A 22,156-nucleotide genomic window follows, 5' to 3' on the forward strand; every position below is an offset into this window, starting at 1 on the left:
GATAGCTGTGTGTCTACAATGGCATTTGTAAAGCAGGAATGGGTATGATTACTTTGGGAGGGAGAGCAAAGAATGGGTTGGGGAAGAGAGAGACAACAGGAGGCAGGGAGACCAGTAGAGAGAATGAGGGTCCAGGACAAGCTTCAGGAACAGTGAGTTCTCTGTGCTTGTCCCTAGGATACCAAGTCTCCCATCAGCACTGTGCCCTGCGATTTTAATTTCTCTCTGCTGAACGCACATGGACATCCCAACCCTCCGAGCATCATGGACAAAGAAAGAATCCTATTAACTATTCATGATGTGATGGTAAGATCAGCATCCTACCCATGAAGAGTCAGGGTCTTTTCCATAGCCAAGGCGCTGGGCCACAGGATGGACCCACGTGAGATTCACTTACATCTGGTAAAATGATGTAGAGTAACAACAGTAGTTGGCTTTAACAAAAAACCTGGCTCACCCACTAGAAGATTAAAAGCAACACACAATACGTAGATTATATTTCATGATATTAAAAATTTACATTCAGTGAGCACTTACTAAGTGGCAGCACTGTGTTGAGTGTGTAATCACCGCACCAACCCTGTGAGTTAAGTGCTAGGTATTTTCATTCCCATTTTATACTTTGTAGAAACTCAGGAAGAGAGATGATGTCAATCGCCCAGTCCTTAAAGCCAGGATTGGAAGCCCAGGCTCTGTGACTCCACGTTCTTTTGAATTAACAGTTGCAGGCTGGGAATTATGCTGACATGTTTTTGCTTCAGAAAACGCCCAGCTCTCCGAAGGGACACAGTGTGTTGTGTATTATTGGTGCTGTGCCTGGGAATAAGGTACAGAGGTAGCCATCCATCAGTTGGGCTGAACAGTGTTTAAACAGTGATAGAGAGTCCCTCTCCTCAGCCAAATACTTCCCCAGTGAACCCACAGCTGAGAGTTATATGCTGTTATAAGAAGTGATAAGACGGAGTCCCGTACCCTTCACCCAGTTTCCCCCAATGGTAACATCTTGCCATAATTATAATACAATATCACAACCAGGAAATTGACACTGATACAGTCCTCCTGTGCTGTTTTACCTAGGTCTCTTCTTTAGTTTTTTTCCATCGACTGTTAACATTTGCCACATTTCTTTATCTATCCCTCTCTCTCTCTGTCGTTCCCTCTCAATAAGTTTGCACTTATTATTATTACTGAACCACTGTGCATCAATTATAGACATCACAGCAAACGTTAACATTGATGAACTTATATGAAGGGTATTTGAGTGTTTTACATTATGCTATTCATATAGTTTTTCTGTGGTTTTATATTTTTTCAAAATAAAAAGTTTAAAAAGAGGGAAGGGGAGTGGACTGCTAGCACATTAGAGAGGAAATGAGCTGCTCCCATAGAACTAAGCATCAGCAAAGAAAGAGAAAAAACTATTATTGTTATTTCTTATAACAGTGCATGATGCTACAATTAACTCAAAAAGTGAAAAAGACACATACATGTGCAGATGCCCAGGTCCTGTCACCCTGAGGTTCTGGTTCTAATTCGGGTTTGGGCCCAGGCATGATCATTTTTTAAGCTCCTTACATGACTATATGACTTCACAATAAAGCTTGAGAACCACCCAAAATGAAACCCATTTCTGTTGAGTTGATTCCAATTCATAGCAACAGAGTAGAACTGCCCCATAGGGTTTCCAAGGCTGGTGGTGTGTCGTGGCTGAGAGCTCAGCTGCTAACCAAAGGGTTGGCAGTTCAAATCCACCAGATGCTCCTTGGAAACCCTATGGGGCAGTCCTACCCTGTCTCGTAGAGCGCTATGAGTCGGAACTGACTCGATGGCACCTGACAACAGCAGTCTTTACGGAAGCAGACTGCCACATCTTCCTCCTGCAGAGTGGCTGATGGGTTCGAACCGCTGACCTTTTGGTCAGCAGCCGAGCGCTTTAATCACTGTGCCACCAGGGCTTCTTGAGAGCCATTGTTAGGAGGAAAGGATCGAGGAAACCAAAAGCAAAGAAATGCCTTGCTATTCTGAGAAAATTGCCAGATGACTTTATCTAATCAAAGAAATGGAAAAAAGCCAATAGGTAATAACAGAGCCATGGTTCTCAAAATTTGATATGCATGACAATCATCTAGGATACTTGTTTAAAAGGCATGTTTTTCGATCTAATTTTTAAGCAAAGTGAATTTGTAGATATGAGATACCACATTTTTTAACAACAGAACTCCAAAACTCCAAAGCTACTCTGAACCAGGAGGCCTAAAGGATACATTTCAAAGGGAACTGTTTTTTAGATACCTTGGACTTTGTGGCTTGGATTTGGGAACTATAAAAGAAAGACGTTTTAAAAATTAAAAGTTAAAACCTCTACTACATAATACAAAACAAAAAGAACTAAAAAGTAAAAAACAAGAAAAAACAAAGGTTCACCGAGGCCAGAAAGCTACAGGGTGGAAGAGGGGTCTGCCCTTGTTTTCAAAACTGTGTCCTGTACCTCAGGACCCTTGGGTGGGAGAAGAGGAATTCACTTAAATAATAATCAGTGAAAGATATTACTCAAAGCAAAACGAGACAGACATGAAAGCATAATCGTTCCTGACAGTGTCGCCCGTACTGCAGAGTCACTTGCTATCCAGATGATTGACCAGTAGGAAGCCCTGGTGGCACAGTGGTTAAGTGTTCAGCTGCTAACCAAGAGGTCGGCAGTTCCAATCCACCAACTGCTCCTTCAAAACCCTATGGGGCAGCTCTGCTCTGTCCTATAGGGTTGCTATGAGTTGGAATTGACTCAACTGCAATGGGTTTTGGTTTTTTGGTTTTAGGAAGTCTTAGTATATTTTAGAAATATTTTCTTATAAAATTAATTGGACAGTTCGGTTTTTGGCATTTAAAGAAGTGAAATTTAGAGAAATAGAAAATTAATTTTGTGTTGTCATATTAACAAAATGAACGCGTACCCTTCGTGTTCGGTTTTTCTCACTTTAGTCACATCTACAATTCGTCTCAAACTGGAGAAAAAAAATCCAGAGAAAATAGAGGCATGGAGGAGAGGCTTTCTCAACAGTTATGACTAGTAAGAACTTTATGCTAAGATTCAGGGTAGACTAAGATAGAAATACAGGGATGAACGGGAGGAGGTATGGCCTCGACAGGGCTGGGCCTGGGACTGTGGAGCCAGCTTTAGCTTACAGATGTGTTTTGTGGTTATTCCGGTGTCATGCTGTGGGCATTGTTGTTGCTGTTTTATTTTGAATGAGAAACCTCCATTCAGAGCATGCATCCTCTAGTTTGCCCTGGTCCCCACCACTCCCTACTGTATGACACTGAGAGTCATGTCGCTGTTTTACATTGCTATCCTAGCTTCTGAAGATGTTGGATTTTGTGATTGCTCTTTTAGGAAGTCAGAGAGAAAGTGACTGGAGCTCAGCAAGCCTGGAGAGAGTTTGTACGTTTCTACAAACTCTCTGAGAACCCTCTGGACCTTGGCTAAGTCACCCTCTTTCCAAACCTCTATTTCCTTCTCTGTGACAAGAAAGTATGGATTAGATATTTCCTGTGCCGTGCCTGCCAGCTCTGAAATTGTAAATCTTAGGTGGGGAGGAGGGGGGTTTGTACCCTACAATCTGTAGGAGTAGAGCATACTTAATAGTTCACAGAGCCCTCATTCATCTGAGGGCTGTATTTTTGTAGGTCATTTGCAAGTTAGATACTTAGAGCTTGCAACATCCTTTCCACATCCCGGATCTAAGCTTCATGATACCTGGTCTGTCTCATTGCCTGCTGTATTTGGTCCCCAGAGAGGTACCAGGCACAGAGTTAGTTTGCAAATAAATTTTAAAGCAAATAAAGTGAATGAGTGGTATAAATGTTGATTAGGTACCCTGGCCAGTGCACACAAGCTGACTTAAGCCAACACATCGATAAATTATAATTATGGTAACTATCTTCCAAACTATGACTCAGGATCTGACAAAGAATTTTTGTGTTGCTTGTCTAGAACAGTCAGTTTGAGAGATGTAGTTTGGATCCTGAAATACTGGAATTTCTGGGACTGTTAATTAAAAGGAATATTTTAAACCACATGAGTGAGGCAGTTGGGGGGTAACCATAGCACTTGGCCTCAGTATCAAGGCATAGCAGGGAGCCATTGAGACTGTACGGAATGATCTCTACACAGCTCAGCTGACTGTTACCATGTGAAAATAGCAACCCAATGTTTCAGGCTTTCTAGTTTTAAGAGAAGCCAGATATCCAGGTTTCCTTGATAACTCTCAATTTTTTAACATTGGTAACTGTGAGGGTTGATGTTACGTGTCAGTTTGGCTAGGCTATGATTCTCAGTGGTCTGGCAGATACTATGTAATCATCTTCCATTTTGTGATCTGATATGAGCAGCCAATGGGTTGAAAGAAGAGTTTCCTTGGGGCCTATCTCCAGTATATAAATGGATGTTTTGGAAAAGCTTGCACTTTTTCTCAACCCTGCACTTTTCTCATTGCCTGATCTTTGGCTCTTGGGATGTAAGCCTGCGGAAGTCTCTGGCCTGCTCCCTGACCTACAGATTTTGGGTTTACCAACCCCTGCAACCCTATAAGCCAGCAGAGGTCTCCAGCTTGCCGCCTGACCTTCAGATTTTGGGTTCATCAGCCCCAGCAAGGTCCTCAGCGTGTCACCTGACCCATAGATTTGGGACTTGCCAGTCCCTACAATTGCATGAGCCTTTTCCACACAATTGTGGGAACCATTTCCTTGAGGAAATTTCTCTATATGTTTATATACGCTGCTTTTGTTCCTCTGGAGAACCCAGACTAAGACAGTAACCAATTCAAAATTTTCTGTGGGTCAAACAAAATATACTTACTGTCTCTGGTTTAGGCAATGAAAGCTTTGTCAGTTCCCAACAAGAGGAGGAAGAGGCTCTTCTCCTTTCCTGTGGCACTTGAATTAGCCCCGCTGGTAGTCAGAACTATCAGAGGCATCGTGTCCTGAGTGCACCCAGAGATGCCCAGCTGGAGAGCTCAGACCCAAGGACAGCCTGGCTGATGGCATTAGGTAGGGCCTGGCAGGTGGGTCAGACAGCCCAAGGTCAGCTAAGCAGGAATAATTCGGTGACAGGCATGAATGATTCATGTGGAATGATGCTGAGCAAGCACTAACTGCCTGTGAAATGTGGTCCAGAAATGAGAAGAGTGATCCTTTCACCCCATGGAGTGTTTCTGCAAGTGAGGATTCCAGATGGCACCTGACTTTAAAGCATCCTTTTCAATCTTAATCAGGAGTGACCCCTGAGTCAATATTTGGGATAAGTACACTCACTCCTTACTTATCCACATGGTTAGGTTCCAAAGACCAGGTTGTTATGAGAAAATCGGCGTTATGTGAAAACGGAGGATTTTTTTTTGTTTTCAGACCATCCATTTTTCCGATTTTTTTTAGAAAATATGATCATAGAAATAATAACAGCTAAGATTTGCTGATATGCTCATCACTGGGATGAGTTATGGATTATTCCTCTGCAGAGAAGGAGGCTTGGCGGAGACAAAGCTGGATAAAGCCGGCCTGTGTGACTGGAGGGCCCACATTTTAACCACTTCACCTTCCTCCTGTGCTGGGTCAGAGCTTCCCTGGAGGAGCCGCCTCCAGAGCTCCACTCCCACCCCTGCAAGCCCTGCATTCAGGATCCAGGAGCCTGCTCTGCCCTCTTTCATTGGTTGTTAGTTCTTCCATTGATTACATTTGATGACTGCCTTTCAGGATGTTGGTTTTGTCCAAATGTTTGGTTATTCTTGGTTGTCTATTCATCTTTGTATTTGAGAATCCTACTTCCTGTGCCTAGTCTATCTGATGTAACCTAACCCTGGTGATCGTGGGGTTGGGATAGAACAGGTTTTTGGAAGCTATGTGCCTTGGCTTCTGTTCAAGTCAAGAATCTCCCAGCCTACCTAGGGGAAGGTGACCTCTGGGGCATTGCTCTGGCTTCTTACCCTAATACCCAAACTCAGGCCTTCAGCCTGTGAGGGAGTGACTCTGCAGCCTCTGACTTAACACAGTGGGGTTTGGGGTGTAGGGAGCAATGAATACCTCCAAAGGCTTCCTCTCACTCGATCTCAAGTCTGGACTCAGTTACACACACATACACACACACAGTCCTATGGACAATTTTACTGCTCATGTTTTGGCCTGTGCTTTCCTCTCTTTTTAGGTCTTCATAGATATGATCTCTGCTTTCTGTCTTTCAGGAATTCCTCAAAATTTCTAGTCGGTCTGGAACAGTCTTTCTGTTCTGCTACCCTTATCCAATTTATTATCTATTGATACTTCAAATAACCAAGAAACATCTGAGGAAAGCCTTCAGCACTGGTCTGCTTCCTGCCAGTGTTCTTTCTCTTCTGTCACTTCATGCCCTAAGACAAGGATGATTTTTTTTTTTTTTTTTGCTACATACTGATGAACTCTAGAGACTGAATCCCAAGGTGCTACATAAATAAATTTAGCCTTGAATAAAAATTACTAAAGGAAAATCCAAGGTCGAATGGTACAGTAAGAAGGTATCCAAAAAAAACCGAGTGCTGTCGAGTCGATTCCGACTCATAGCAACCCTATAGGACAGAGTAGAACTGCCACATAGAGTTTCCAAGGAGCTCCTGGTGAATTCGAACTGCTGACCCTTTGGTTAGCAGCTGTAGCACTTAACCCCTATGCCACCAGGGTTTCCAAGAAGGTATCAGAAAACTAAAAACAGTCCATAAGCATTTGAAGCACATGTATAAATCACATTTTCCTAGCCGTAGTTCCCTCAGAATTGATGTACAAGAATGTAATTTTTAAAATGCACAGAAAAGACCTTAAACCTAGGGTGCAAGTTACTTTATTATGGACAGTTTGGGATCTAGGAACCAGTGGGCTTGAGGCAGGGGCTAGCAAGCTTTAGGTTTGGGATTTTGACACTCATGGCACTTGTAATTTTTTTTGTTGCCAGATGATAAATTCCATGAGAACAGGGGCCCAATCTGTCTTGTTCATCCCTCTATCTCTAGCACTTAGCAGTCGGATCTGCTTATGGGGAACAAATAATTCAACAATAACTATTTGTTGAATAAATGAATGAATGAGTAGAATAGTCAACTAATCCTTCACTGCAGAATAAATAACATTTAGGGGCTGGGCAGGTTAATATAAACGTGTAAAGTGGCTCATATAGGACAATAGGAGTTAGTGGAAATTATTATTTTTTTTTTAGTGGTGCATGTCAGACTAAAGATGGTCAAATCCCAGTTTTGCAAAACTGCTGGCCAGATGAGAGACATTATTGGAGTGGGTGGGATTTGGTTTTTCTGGCTGCCTATCAGTGACCTCTGCCCCAGAGATTACTGTTTCCGCTTGAAGACTGCCTCAATGTAACCGTGTGGCCTCAGAGTCCCAGCATATGAGCTTCTTGTAGGCAAAATCAGTAGGGTCTTGTAATCTAGCATTAGGGCTGGTCTGAATTCCCAAGGAGAGATGAGAATCACCATCAGCACAAAGCTGATTCCTGTGAGGTGGAGACCAGACATACCTCCACTTATCACCGTTTCTGACACCAGCTATCCTCTCCATGGCACTCTCTACTTCTCAGCTGGGTTCAATAGTTCGTTGCATTGGCCACACAGAACTCACACACCATACTCATGATTGTGCAGCTTTTTAGGGAACTAACAGGCTACAGCTTGGGCTCAGGATCAACTTGAAAGTAACAGGATACAACTCAGAAGACAGGATGCAGTTCTTCGATCAGGGCAGCTTCCGACCAAGGCAGCTCTCAGCTTCTTCTCAGCTGTGCCCATAGGCAGGCCTTCCCTCAGCTGTGCCCACCGTCAGCCCTTCTTTCAGTCTCTGCCCTGCTTGGGCAAGCGTTACAGCTCTTTAGCTCTGCCGACAAGTGCCTGGAGGCACCCCACTCTGCCAGCAAGCCTCCTGCCCAAAGATGGTCCACTCTCTCTCATTTGGTGGGTTGGCAAGCCCACTTCAGCTGCCTCACACAGACCTCCTGGTTCCCGCTGCTCATACTGCTGCCGCCATTTCTCTGCTGCTGGACTCTGCTGTGGTCGCTGCCATTTCTTGCTGTCTTGCACTGTCTGCAGTGTTATAGCTCTCTCTCTCTCTCCTATGTCTAGGAGGTTCTCAGCGCAGGGACCCCAAGTCCAGGGGATGCACTCCTCTCCAGGCTCTTCTTGAAGGCAGTGAGGTCCCCCACACCAACCTCTGTGGGATTGGCCCATATGTAAGTCTACTCCTTGTGCATATCAAGGCACGGTCCTTCTACCAGGACCCCTCAGTAGACCACAATCACTTAGTTTACATAGTAATCGACCAATTCCCACGAGGTCATTTAATCCTACTAGGTGGTCTTAGCGTAGTAGACTAACCAATCCCTTACAGCCTCGTAGCCTAGCCAGTCATTTTAGCAGAATTATAAACCCAAGGCTGGAAAGGCTGTATATAAGAGAAATCTATTGCACTGCAGGTCTGAAAAAAGAATATGCTATCATCTCAATTTTAAATTTTCTGTAAAAACTAGAACTCTGTTAAAGCAATCATGAAGCACTAAGTCATAGCTTTCATCTCCTTGTGTCCAGTCAACAGATTGCCATGTAGTCAGGGCACATTTTTCCATTTTATAGGTGGGAGCTGGAGGCCCAGTGACTTTTCCAGTGACACAGGCTGGCTGGAATTGGGCCTAGAGCCCACCCAGGCCCAGAACTTAGACCCAACATGTTGCTCTTTCTAAGTACAGGTAGTTCCTGAGTTACGATGAAGTTCTAACAACTCCATTGTAAGTCAGTTCTAACATAAGTTGAGTACCTCTTTCTTTTTTTAATGTTTATTATTATTGTCTTTTATTATTAGTATCTTTATAAATCCGATCTTTAAACATCTACAAGTGAATACCTGAGAATGATAACATCAGCAAATTGCACACAGCAGCATTACATGTAGTATATATTACTGATAAGATGTACCCCCCCCCAAAAAAAATTGGTGGCCTTAAGTGCAGTTTGTCATAACTGGGATACGTTTTAAGTAGGGAACTACCTGTAGTTAGAGGTTTATTGCTTCCGCCACTGACGCTTACCACACATTTTAATACATTTGGGGGCCTCAAGGCAGCTTTGTATCTAAAAGCTCTTCCAGGCCACTTTTATCAGTTCAGTGCAAGTCATGGATCATCACTGAGCGCAGGCCTCCCTTCCACTCTCTAGGCCACTTTCTTCCAATGCATCGGTGTCAGTCAGGGGCTAAGTGTGGTCATGTGGTCAAGAGCCTAGACTTTAGGGTCTGACAGTCATTCATCTAAACCCAGGCTCTGCCATTACTAGCTGTGTGACCTTGGGCTCATGACTTGAATGCTCTGAGCTTATAAAGTGAGGATACCAACCCCATCACACTGAGTGCGGGGAGGCTGAAATGAGATAAGGATAGAGAGGTTAGCTCAGTAGCAAAAGCTTAGTAATTGGTAGCTGTTATTGTTGTCATGTTTGTTACTGATGTTATTGTTACTGTTATTACAAAAATGTCATGTTCTATAGCCAGTCCGATTTCATTCCTTTCCTGTTGTTGTCAGATGCCACTGAGTTGGTTCCAACTCATAGCAATCATATGTATATCAGATTAAAACACTGCCTGGTCCCACACTATCCTCACAGTCGTTGCCATGCTTGAGCTCATTTTTGCAGCTACTGTGTCAATCCATCTTGTTGGGGGTCTTCTCTTTTTCGCTGACCCTCTACTTTACCAAGCATGATGTCCTTCTCCAGGGACTGGTCTCTTCTGATAACATTTCTAAAGTACATGAGACGAAGCCTCACCATCCTTGCTTCTAAGGAGCATTCTGGCTGTACTTCTTCCAAGACATACTTGTTCCTTCTTCTGCCAGTCCATGGTATATTCAATATCCCTTGCCAACACCATAATTCAAAGGCATCAATTCTTCTGTCTTCCTTATTCATTGCCCAGCTTTTGCATGCATATGAGGCGGCTGGAAATACTGTGGCTTGAGTCAGGTACACTTTAGTCTTCAAGGTAGCATTTTTGCTTTTTAACACTTTAGAGAGGCCTTTTGCAGCAGATTTGCCCAATGCAATGCATCATTTGATTTCTTGACTACTGTTTCCATGGGTGTTGATTGTGAATTCGAGTAAAGTGAAAATTCTTTTCCTAGCCCAGTAGAAAGAGGAGGAGCAGGCTTAAAAGATACTAACTCACCTGCTACCTTTTAGTCAATGGTTCTTCTAGCAACTACCCCTTTAAGTCTTTAGCTAGCTATATGTCCCTCCAGTTCCTTCTGGCTCCCCAATGAGCAGGCTGGCTTGTGTGCAGTCCCTGTCATCTGTGCTTCATCTGTAGTGTCTGCAGCCTGGCTGCCATTGCACAGGACTGTCTGTTGAAAGGGCTTGAACTTAACATTTTAAACACTGAGCATTGAAATGGAATATAACAAGGCTTTAAAGCAAAACTATAAAGTAAGTTTTCACAGAGAAATTTTTGGATGATAGCTTCAAAGCAACGGTAGATTCCACAGCATGGTATCCCTTTGTAGTACCGGCAGGTTGGCTTTCAAAGCTCCCAGCCCAAGGACCTCATCTTTCCAGATGGAAAGGCTCTGAACAGCTTTCTCGTGAGAGTATTGCAACTTAGTTCATTTCCCCTTTGCCCCTGGAACAGATGGTTTTAGATCACTTGGACCTTATAGAGCTTATGTATCTAAAGTTTGCTCACCCAGTATGGAACAAATGTGTTCTTTTCCTTTGTGAAGAAGGTACTAACCGTACAGAATCTAGCCTCTTTCTCCTATATATTTTGTGAATAAAATTATGGTATTTAAATTTGTATCCATATAACAGAAGAATAATAAACCAAATCGAAGCAGGAGGTATTATTGAAATTCAGATTTCTTTATTGCAAGCAATATTATTTCTTAAAATATCTGTCAGTTTTCTCTAAAACCTATATGATTCTGTCAAAACTCAACCACAAAAAGACAAACAACCCAATCAAGAAGTGGGCAAAGGATATGAACACGCACTTCACTAAAGAAGATATTCGGGCAGCTAACAGATACATGAGAAAATGCTCTCGATCATTAGCCGTTAGAGAAATGCAAATTAAAACTACGATGAGATTCCATCTCACTCCAACAAGGCTGGCATTAATCCAAAAAACACAAAATAATAAATGTTGGAGAGGCTGCAGAGAGATTGGAACTCTTATGTACTGCTGGTGGGAATGTAAAATGGTAGAACCACTTTGGAAATCTATCTGGCGTCATCTCAAACAGTTAGAAATAGAACTGCCATACAACCCAGAAATCTCACTCCTCGGAATATACCCTAGAGAAATAAGAGCCTTCACACAAACAGATATATGCACACCCATGTTTATTGCAGCTCTGTTTACAATAGCAAAAAGCTGGAAGCAACCAAGGTGTCCATCAACGGATGAATGGTTAAATAAATTGTGGTGTATTCACACAATGAAATACTACGCATCGATAAAGAACAGTGACGAATCTGTGAAATGTTTCATAACATGGAGGAACCTGGAAGGCATTATGCTGAGTGAAATTAGTCAGAGGCAAAAGGACAAATATTGTATAAGACCACTATTATAAGATCTTGAGAAATAGTATAAACTGAAAAGAACACATACTTTTGTGGTTACGAGGCGGGGAGGGAGGGAGGGTGGGAGAGGGTTTTTTACTGATTAATTAGTAGATAAGAACTGCTTTAGGTGAAGGGAAGGACAATACTCAATACATGGAAGGTCAGCTCAATTGGACTGGACCAAAAGCAAAGAAGTTTCCGGGATAAACTGAATGCTTCAAAGGTCAGCGGAGCAAAGACGGGGGGTTTGGGGACCATGGTTTAAGGGGACTTCTAAGTCAATTGGCAAAATAATTCTATTATGAAAACATTCTGCATCCCACTTTGAAATGTGGCGTCTGGGGTCTTAAATGCTAACAAGCGGCCATCTAAGATGCATCAATTGGTCTCAACCCACCTGGATCAAAGGAGAATGAAGAACACCAAGATCACACAATAACTAAGAGCCCAAGAGACAGAAAGGGCCACATGAACCAGAGACCTACATCATCCTGAGACCAGAAGAACTAGTTGGTGCCCGGCCACAACCGATGACCGCCCTGACAGGGAGCACAACAGAGAACCCCTGAGGGAGCAGGAGATCAGTGGGATGCAGACCCCAAATTCTCACAAAAAGACCAGACTTAATGGTCTGACTGAGACTAGAGGAATCCTGGCGGTCATGGTCCCCAAACCTTCTGTTGGCCCAGGACAGGAACCATTCCCGAAGACAACTCATCAGACATGAAAGGGACTGGACAGTAGGTAGGAGAGAGATGCTGATGAAGAGTGAGCTATTTATATCAGGTAGACACTTGAGACTGTGTTGGCATCTCCTGTCTGGAGGGGGGATGGGAGGATAGAGAGAGTTGGAAGCTGGCAAAATTGTCACGAAAGGAGAGACTGGAAGGGCTGACTCATTGGGGGAGAGCAAGTGGGAGTACGGAGTAAGGTGTATAAAACTTATATGTGACAGTCTGACTTGATTTGTAAACGTTCACTTGAAGCTCAATAAAAGTTAAAAAAAAATATTCATCAGTTTAAGAAATTATGAAAAAATATTAAGAGGTTGCAGTTGCTTTTTTTCTTTTTACTGCATGTGTCCATTTGAGGTACATTTGAATTGAGCATCATCAGCTGTGGAAGATGAGGCCAGACATGTACCCGCCCTGCCTGCCCGCTCCTGATTTTTGTTACCTAAACTGTAGTCACTGGGCTAAGGTTTATACCATTGCATTCTGCTCCAGAACCCTAATGTACATAATTGTCTAGTCTTTATTATTTAATCTCTAAATGGCTTCAGTGCTCACGATTAGTTAGACCTTTTACCATAGCTTCTCCATGTCTGTATTCTTTATTTTGATTTCTCCCTTTATTGTCTGGATTTTGTTATCGGCGAGTGTTTTCTCCAGAAGGGCTAATGGGTACTATATTCCTTGGGTTTCCTCCTGTTTAAGGTCTGTGGCCTGTTGCCTTTTAATCTGGAACTCTTGGCTAGATACAAAGGTTCCTGGTGGTGCAAACAGTTGTGTTCAACTATTAACCTAAACGTTGGCAGTTTGAATCCACCCAGTGGTCTTGCAGGAGAAAGGCCTGGCAATCTACTTCCATAAACTTTACAGCCAGGAAAGCCCCATGGAGTAGTTCTACTCTGTAACAGGTGGGGTTGCCATGAGTTGGAACCAACTCGACAGCAGCAGGTTTGGTGATTTTTGGGTTTTTTTTTTTTCTTTTTTTTGGTTGGATGCACTGTTCGTGAGTTAGATGGCCCCGCTCCATTGTCTTCTGGTATCAAGTGCTTCTGCTGATCGCTTTCCGAGTCATTCTTTTGGAGACAAGTGTTGCAGAGATAGAGATCAGTGATTTTTCAGACCACTGGCAGTCCAGGGTCATCCACACCACTATTCCCCAGTACTCCTGGGGAATTTATTTGCAGGAGTGAGGAGAGAATTTAAGCATAAATATACACACATATTTATAATAAAAATAAATAAATAAAGTAAAACAAAGCAGAAAGGAGAGTCCCCCAGAGTGGTGGTTACTGGGTGCTGTCAAGTCCATTCTGACCCACGGCAACCACACGTGACAGAGTAGAACTGCCCCATAGGGTTTTCTTGCCTGCAGTCGTTATGGAAGCAAATCATCAGATCTTTCTCCTGCAGAACCTCTGGGTGGGCTTGAACCACCAACCTTTCAGTTGGCAGCCAAGCACTTAGCTGTTTGTGCCAGCACTATTAATAGTTTCGTATCTATTTTTTCAGACTTTTTGTGTGCATATACATGTACATGCATAGAAACTCATAATTATTTTTTTAAATTAGGTTCATACAGTATGTACATTTTCAACATGCTTCTTTTTCAACATGCTTTTTTTTTTTTTCTTTTTACTTAAACTTGTCTCTTGATATCTTTCTGAATGAGTACACAAGATCTACCTCATTCTGTGTAAGGACCGACTGGGCCCTTGACTCCTGCTCCCTTAGCTGTGTAGCCAAACCCTTGTTGGTAGACATTTGGATCACTCTACATTATGTGATGCCTCAATGATCTTTACATATTTAAGACTGAAAGATGAATCCCTAGAAGTGTTAGGTCAAAGGGTATGCATGTTGTTAATTTCCAGTCAGCAATTTCTATAATCCCTGCCCCCAAAATGTATCTCCCTGCCCCTCCCTCTGCGGCCATTTTCATCTCTTACTTGCTCCTGCAGCTGCTACTGTTTGTCATTGTGTCCACCCTTACCCCACCTCTCAAAATCCATCTTGACACCCAAGAACCATGCCAAAAGAAACTCATTGCCATTGAGTTGATTCCAACTCATAGTGACCCTATAAGACAGAGTAGAACTGCCCGATAGGGTTTCCAAGGAGCATCTGGTGGATTTGAACTACCGACCTTTTGGTCAGCAGTTAACTGCTATGCCACCAGGGCTCCCCAACAGCCATAGCAGTCTTTTTAAAAACAGCAGAAAATATTGTCTCTGGCGACCACCCTTCAGTAGCCTCTCACTGTGCATAAAACAAAATCCAGACTACTCCATGAGACCTACAAAGCCCTGCCCCATCTGGCCCCTGTTCTCTCCTCCTTATCCTCCTCTTGTCCTGCGTGCACTACCCTCCAGCCATTTCTGCCTCTGGGCCTTTGCCTCTGCTCTTCCCGCTGCCTGACACGCTCTTGCCTCAGTTACTCCCCGGGGGGCTCCTCAGTGTTCAGGTATCTTCTCTCAGCTTCTCTTACCATCTTCCACTGGGGGCTCTTGCAGCCTAGTCACTCTTCAGCCCATCATTCAGGGCCACAGTCCTGGCCACATCTGATGTCCCTGTTAATTTTTCATTATGCATTGATTTTTTAATCTCTTCACACTGTACTGTACACCCCATAAGGGAAGAGGCCTTGCCATCTTTTTCTCCACTATTACCCCAGTCCTTGGCAGAGTGCTCGTAGTGGCAGAGCCCTGATATCTGCTCTCAGTTACTGCTCTCAAAAGTCCCAAATCTTGTCATCTAAATTAGGTATGTGTGAGACTCTGGGTCTGATCCATCTTGGGAAAAATTCTTCTGTGAACCTGAGAAACTAGAAAAGTTATCTGCTTCCAAATACAATGGCAGATTAGGTATGGGGTAACAGTTATAGATGTTAGTATTTAAAAACGGAGAAAATGAAAGGAAAAAAGGAGTCACCAAACCCAAGCAATTCCAAAATCCAACTGGGCAAATTCCACTAGGTTTTATAATCCTCTGTGGCTTGGGGTTCTGCCCTTCGAGTCCACAGCTTGGCCCCCAAAGTCATCCTTCCTTTTTTCATGAAGGATAGCACGTGTTTGCAGCTGAGAAGTCTTAGCCTGTTTCCTACCTATAGAATTTGGGGAGTTTGACAGCTTTCTTTGATTTTGCACTTTCTCTGTCCCTTTCAGTCCAAGCAGTGTTTCTGCTGCTGTAACATCCTCAAAAATTGTAGATCTTCTGTGTATGTCTCTAGGGTTCACTCCATTAGACTAGAGACTCCTTTACAGATTTTTCCTGGATGATCCCATCTCTATTCCTGGCTTTTCCTGAGATGACTGAGGGAATCTATGAGTCACACATCTAATCTCTTCAAAGAGCCCTCTGTGTGACTGAATACCCTATCCTTCTAAGGCACTGATGGAAGGTTATCCAGCCACAACTTTGCTTTTCTCTCCAGAGCCCTCCTTCCAACCCTTAATCTCCTATTTTAGCATCTTTTGAAATCTAGATATTCTGAGAATTTCCCAAATCACCAAGTCTAGGTTCTCTTTTGCTTTACAGTCTTTCCCTCAATCTATCTCTTTCCTCTCACATTTTATTATAAGCAACAAGAAGAAACCAGGATACAGCTTCAATACTGTTTGGAAATCTCCTCAGCTAAATATCTAGTGCATATATGTTCTATTTTCGACATAACTCTAGGACACAATTCACCTAAGTTTCTGCCACTAAATAGCAAGAGTTTCCTTTCCTCCAGTTTATAATAACGTGTTCTTCATTTCCTTCTGAGCCCTCACCAGCAGTGCCTTTAACATCCGTATTTCTACCAACAGTCTGTTTATGATAATTCAGGTATATTCAGGTTTTCACTGGCAGAGTCACATATTCACAGGTTCCAGGGATCGGGACATGGACATCTTTGGGGAGCCATGATTCAGCCTTCCACAGCAACTATTAGGTTTATTGGCCAACCATCAAACTTTATTGATTGTTTCTCATTTTCTCAGAACTATGTTAGGTACTGTGAAGGCTGCAGAGTAGTTTTATTACATTAACCCAGCATTGTGGTTTGCCCACTGTCATGGATTAAATTGTGTCCCCCAAAAATATGTGGTTAGACTATGATTCCCAATACTGTGTGGTTATCCTCCATTTTGTGATTGTAATTTTATGTTAAAGAGGATTAGGGTGGAATTGTAACACCCTTACCCAGGTCATATCCCTGATTCAACGTAAAGGAAGTTTCCATGGGGTGTGGCCTGCACCACTTTTACCTTAGAGAAATAAAAGGAAAGGGAAGTAAGCAGAGAGTTGGGGACCTCATACCACCAAGAAAGCAGTGCCGGGAGCAGAGCACATGCTTTGGACCCGGAGTCCCTCCGCAGAGAAGCTCCTAGTCCAGGGGAATGTTGATGAGAAGGCCGGCAGAGAGAGAAAGCCTTCCCCTGGAACTGACGCCCTGAATTTGGACTTTTAGCTACTTTACTGTGAGGAAATAAACTTCTCTTTGTTAAAGCCATCCACTTGTGGTATTTCTGTTATAGTGGCACTAGATAACTAAGACCAAAAAAAAAACCGAAAACCAAACCCATTGCTGTTGAGTCAATTTCGACTCCTAGCGACCCTAAAGGACGGAGTAGGACTGCCTAACAGAATTTCCAAGGAGCACCTGGTAGATTCGAACTGCTGACCTTGTGGTTAGCAGCCGTAGCTCTTAACCACTGTACCCACACGATTCCAGTTAACACTTTTTGACTCTATGTGAATGTAGTAGTACCTTTTTTCCCTTTGAGAAGTGTCCTGATTAGGTGACACACTTTCTGATCACTGTAGTATGGATCTTAATGCTTGGCCTTAAAGAATCTACAATCTCATGGGGACAAAAGGGACACATATGAAAAACATTATCAAGCAGTTATAGTTAAATGCAGAGTTCCGGTGGTGCCGTGGTTAAGAGCTCAGCTGCTATCCAAAAGGTCGGCGGTTCAAATTCATCAGCCACTCCTTGGAAACTATGGGGCAGTTCTGCTCTGTCCTACAGGGTCGCTTTGAGTCGGAATTGACTTGACAGCAATGGGTTTATAGTTAAGTGCTAAATGCTATAGCCTTTAGATGCTGCTAAACATCCCATAATACACAGGACTCCCCCTCCACCCCAACAGCTATCTCTTGGGTATTTTGCCATCTGGAATTTCAGGGTCATTTGGAAGCCTTTGGGATTTCATATTCAAAGTGTGTGGTCCCTAGACCAGCAGCATTACCTGGTCAGAAATGCAAATTATTGTTCCCCATCCCAGACCTACGGAATCAGAAACTCTGGGGGTGAGGCCTGCAATCTTTAACAAGCCCCATAACCATATCATTTGTTACACACGCACACACTCTCAGTGGCATCCTAGGTATATGAACACCAGAGTTAATACTATAAGTACTCTTCAGTGCAGAGAGGTGCTCATTCATCCCTGCCATTTGTTTCCCCAGCTTTGAAGCAGTGACAACACGTGGGTTGAGACGATGTTTGGTACGTGTTAGTTTGGTGGCAGTAGTCCTTTGGTGCTAATGACGTATTTTCAAATGGGTTTTTCTAAAAGTCCCATATTTTATTTTTCAACTCTTTGCTTGGCTTTTGACAGGAGCTGAGAAAAAGCTTAGAGCTTAGCGTAAATCTACAAAGGAAGCAAAAGGATTATTCCAGTGATGAGTACGACTCCATTGAAGAAGATGTACTCTCTGAGCCCGAACCAGAGGACCAGGCACTGATGGGCCATCCCAGAGATGACCCCCTTCTTTCAAGTGGGGACTCAATGCAAAAGGACCTTCCTGAGGACCAGGAGGCAGAAGGACACCCTCTCCAGGGCCCAGATACGCTGGTGGTGCTGGGATTTAACACGACTTCCAAAAGTGAGCTCTGTCTTATATGATTTTTTTTTGCCTTCGGTGTCTCTGGATCTACTAGTAGGACTTAAACTTGCAGCAGTATTGTGAATTCAGCTCTGGGTAGAGTGGTCGCATAGGCCAGGGAGGTATATTAGTCAGGTCTCTACTGATTGCGAGAGGCAGATAGATATCCAGTGCAAACTGGCTTAGGCAAAAGGGCCTAGTTATTGACTCAGATAACTGAAGAGTCCAGGGCTGTAGCTCTGATTTCAGGCCCAGCTGGCAGAATCACATATTCAGAGATTGCAGGGATCAGGACATGGACATCTCTCCAGAGACGTAGACCAGACTCTGTCCTCAGGGCTCCTGCCTGCCTGCCCAGCATCCTTTCCCCTCCTTCGGATAACCACACCTTGATTTTTCTTTGGGAACTGCCTTTGCTCTACTGTTGGTCCATGTGGTTTGGCCACTGGCTGGGTCTGGCCACTCAGAGTCACAGTGATTATTTGGTGCTAGGACATGACCCAGGCTGGGTAAAGAGTCAGACCTGGGACATTTGGAAAGGAAGAATTTCCCAGTGGGGTTCCCCTCTTCTCCCTTTCCCTATCCTCCCCTTCTTCCTTTGTGTTATACCATTTTTAGGTAGCTTATGGAGGCAAAATTGCCTTCATCCAAGCTACCAGTGGGAATTTTTTCTTTTCTTTTTGTGTGAGACATGTTGGGAACACATTGTTCCAGTGGATTGTAAGTACGAAGCACCAGACCACAGAAGGAGAGGAATTTGACACCGGACTCAGTTTGAGACTGATACCACGGCATAAAGTGAAAAGAGAGAACTTCAGTTTCTTGACATTTTACATTTTTTAGCAATTAGTCTGCTGGTGGGCCCCGTGTGTTGTGGTGATGTCTGCCTCGGGCAGGGTCTGCTGGGAGTGAACACACAGAGTTGTGTTGGTGCGTGCCTCCTGAGGCCACTTTGCTGTGTTCCCTTTGATCTGCAGCAGGAGGCCCAGGGGTCCCCAGACTGGAATTGCAAACTAATCCTGAGCACTTACTCAAGAGCAGTTGGCAGTTGCCTGAAAAGATGTATTTGGTTCTGGGACGTACACTCATTCATGCACTGGTCACATATCATGTCCCAGGCATTGTGTTAGCTCAGGAGACTCAGAGAGGAACAAGACAGGCCCAGTCCCTTCCTCTGCAGCACTCTCATTCCAGCAGGGAAAACGGACAGTAAGCATGTAAGCATAAATAAGAACAGTGGCCAACATTTATTGAGTTTTTATTGACATGTACCAAGCACTATTCCAAGGGCTTTGCACATAGTCCCTCATTTCATCTTCACCGTAACCCCAAGGGAAGAATTGTCATTGCCTTTATTTTACTGATGGGGAAATTGAGGCACAGAGAGATCAAGAAACTTGTCCAAGGTCACACAGCTAGGAAGGGGCAGAGCTGGGATTAAAATCCTGGGAGTCTGAACCCCAAAGAGCTCTTAACCACCATTAAGTAAATAAACCAGACAAAGGTAGAAAGCAGTTGTTAGGCTTTGGGGAGCCAAAAAGTCACCCTCCTCTCCTAAGTTGTGAAATAAATGAGAGATGCATGTATGACTCTGATGGAAGGAGATCTGGTTATCACCTTTACAACTAGTAAGAGCTGAGTTGGTGGCTCTCCAGTACTGCCTCTGAAGTAGACAGTCCTCCAGACGTTGGCAGAACTGAGCCCAGTGCTGGCAGCATGGTGGCAAGGGGCTTTGTGTCCTGAGGGCAACCCTGCCTGGGCTGAGCCTTGGCTGCTTCCTACCCCTTACTCCTTCCAACTGGATATGTCCTCCTTGTAAGCAAGGGGCACAGAGAAAGGCAGAAGTCATTTTTCCAGTATCTGGGAAGAGAAGGGCCAGGATCCTAGGTCAGGTTAGGACTTCAGGGAGGAGGAGAGAATGGCACCCTCTTAAGAGCTGTGAAGATTATAAAACAGAACCCAGCAGTGTGGGGGGTGGGGGTGGGGCCACTTTAATGGGCGTGGTCAGAGAAGCCTTTTCAGGGAGAGGGTATTTGAGCTGGGACAGGCATGATGAGGAGAAACCACCATGGGAGCAGCGTTCCAGGCAGAGGGAACAGCAAGCACAAGGGGCTTGAACTGAGAAAGGTTGGAATGTCCAAGGACAGGAAAAGGGTCGCTGGGACTGGAGCTAACTGAGCAAGGGGGTGTGTGGTGTAAGATGGGACCAGCAGTGACCCCAGGCCACTTTCCATGCAGATCTGAGGGTTCTAGGGTTGTACAAAGAGGCTGGGTCCTGCAGTGCCCTAGAAAATATCCTTATGTAGATTTTTTTAAATTTTTTAAATTTATGTTGTTGAGAATGCACACAGCAAAACATGCACCGATTTCAAGGTTGTACATGCACCTCGTATAGACTTTTGATGGCTAATGCAGATGTCTTTCCCAAAGTTTCTGAAGGGCTGCTTTATGGAGAGGAGGCAGTCAGTGTAGACAGGGAATGATGTGGGTAAAGGCAGGGCCTGAGCCAGGCAGGCCTGGTCAAATCCTGTTTCCATCACTTCCTAGCTCTGTGACCTTAGACAAGTGACTTGAACCCCAGAGCCTTCCCCTATAACAGGATGTACTCACTTTCTATTGCTGCTGCAACAAATTACCACAAACTTGGTGACTTAATACACGCATATTTTTTATCTCACTGGTCTGGAGGTCAGAAGTCTGACGTAGGTCTCGCTGGGCTAAAGTCAAGGCGTCGGCAGGTCTCCATTCCTTTAGGGGGACTCCGTTCCTCAGGGACAGTCCATTTCCTTGCCTTTTCCAGCTTCTCAAGGCTGCCCACATTCCCTGGCTTGTGGCCCCTTCCTCCATCCTCAGTGCCAGCCACGTTCCATCTCTCTGATTATTTTTTCATAGCCACATCTTCCACATCCTCCTTCTGCCTCCCTCTTCCCCTTTTAAGGGCTCTTGTGATTACGTTGGGCCCACTCAGGTAACCAGGATAATCTCCTTATTTTAAGGTCAGCTGATTAACAAAGTTAATTCCCTTTTGCGATGTAACCTAGTATATTCACAGGTTTTGGAGATTAGGACATGACATCTTTGCAGGGAGCCACTGTTCTGCCTGCCACCTTGGAGTGTATCTACCTCCTAGGATGGCTAAGGGAGTAAATGAGCCCATGTGTACCCAGGACACAGCACAGTACCTAGGCACACAGGAGGCTGAACCAAATACAGGTTGGTCATTGCTCTTACCATCCTCAGCATCATTTTCAGCACCTGGGGAGCCAATCTCCTGGTCATTTACCCCCTTCACTCTTTGTGTTGTCCTGTTGGACATAGTCATTCCTCTCTCATATCATAGCCTCCACTTGGGCCCCGGGTATCTGGCCAGCCAGGGAGCAAGTACTTCAGAAAGTGATAGAGAAACATAAGTCCTTCACAAAGCCAGGAGGGGTGGCAGAGAGGTTAGTGCAAGTCAGACAGACATCACACACCTCCCAGACATTAACCCTGAGCTCCCAAGAATCCCACATATCCCTGATTCTGGGACTCCCCCTCCTTTGGGACACCACAAGCCCCCAGGATCGTCTAAGCTGGGATTCACTTTACATTGCACTTTAGGTAGACACTTCCCAAGTTTCTGGTTTCTCAGCCCAGGAGGACCCCAAGCACAGGGACTCCATGACTCTAAGATGGCCTTGGTTGCATAATCATTTCATATACCATGAGGAAAGAAGAAATGCCAGTTAGAACTGACAGGCCATCTGTTGTAAGATGTCCCTATTTAGAAGTGTTAGAATTAGAAAACCTGTGCATTCTGGAATATTTCATTTATTTTCAAAAAGTGTGGGGTTTAGCACACAATGACTCTCTCAGCAAACTTGTTTTGTTTGGCCAAACTAGCATGGTGTCTGGCACAGAGTAGGGGGTCCAATAAAT

At 44.1% G+C, this 22,156-nt stretch overlaps 1 protein-coding gene across 16 annotated transcripts in view; it reads left to right on the forward strand.

The window, feature by feature from the left end:
• The window catches only part of KATNIP (katanin interacting protein), a 212,891-nt gene that overhangs the window by 82,594 nt on the left and 108,141 nt on the right, over positions 1-22,156 (forward strand). For 13 of the 16 annotated variants that reach the window (XR_010323659.1, XM_064295743.1, XM_064295745.1 and 10 more), the window contains 2 exons: positions 178-306; positions 17,971-18,238. Coding sequence is in view for 15 of the 16 variants with exons in the window: in XM_064295743.1 (XP_064151813.1) it covers positions 178-306; positions 17,971-18,238 (397 nt within the window). In the remaining variant the exon portion in view is untranslated. The remainder of the gene's footprint in view (positions 1-177; positions 307-17,970; positions 18,239-22,156) is intronic. The other 3 variants (XM_064295749.1, XM_064295746.1, XM_023558875.2) reach the window with 1 other exon arrangement.

This window comes from Loxodonta africana, chromosome 12 (genome assembly GCF_030014295.1).
Source record: "Loxodonta africana isolate mLoxAfr1 chromosome 12, mLoxAfr1.hap2, whole genome shotgun sequence".
In the NCBI taxonomy this organism is placed as follows: domain Eukaryota; kingdom Metazoa; phylum Chordata; class Mammalia; order Proboscidea; family Elephantidae; genus Loxodonta; species Loxodonta africana.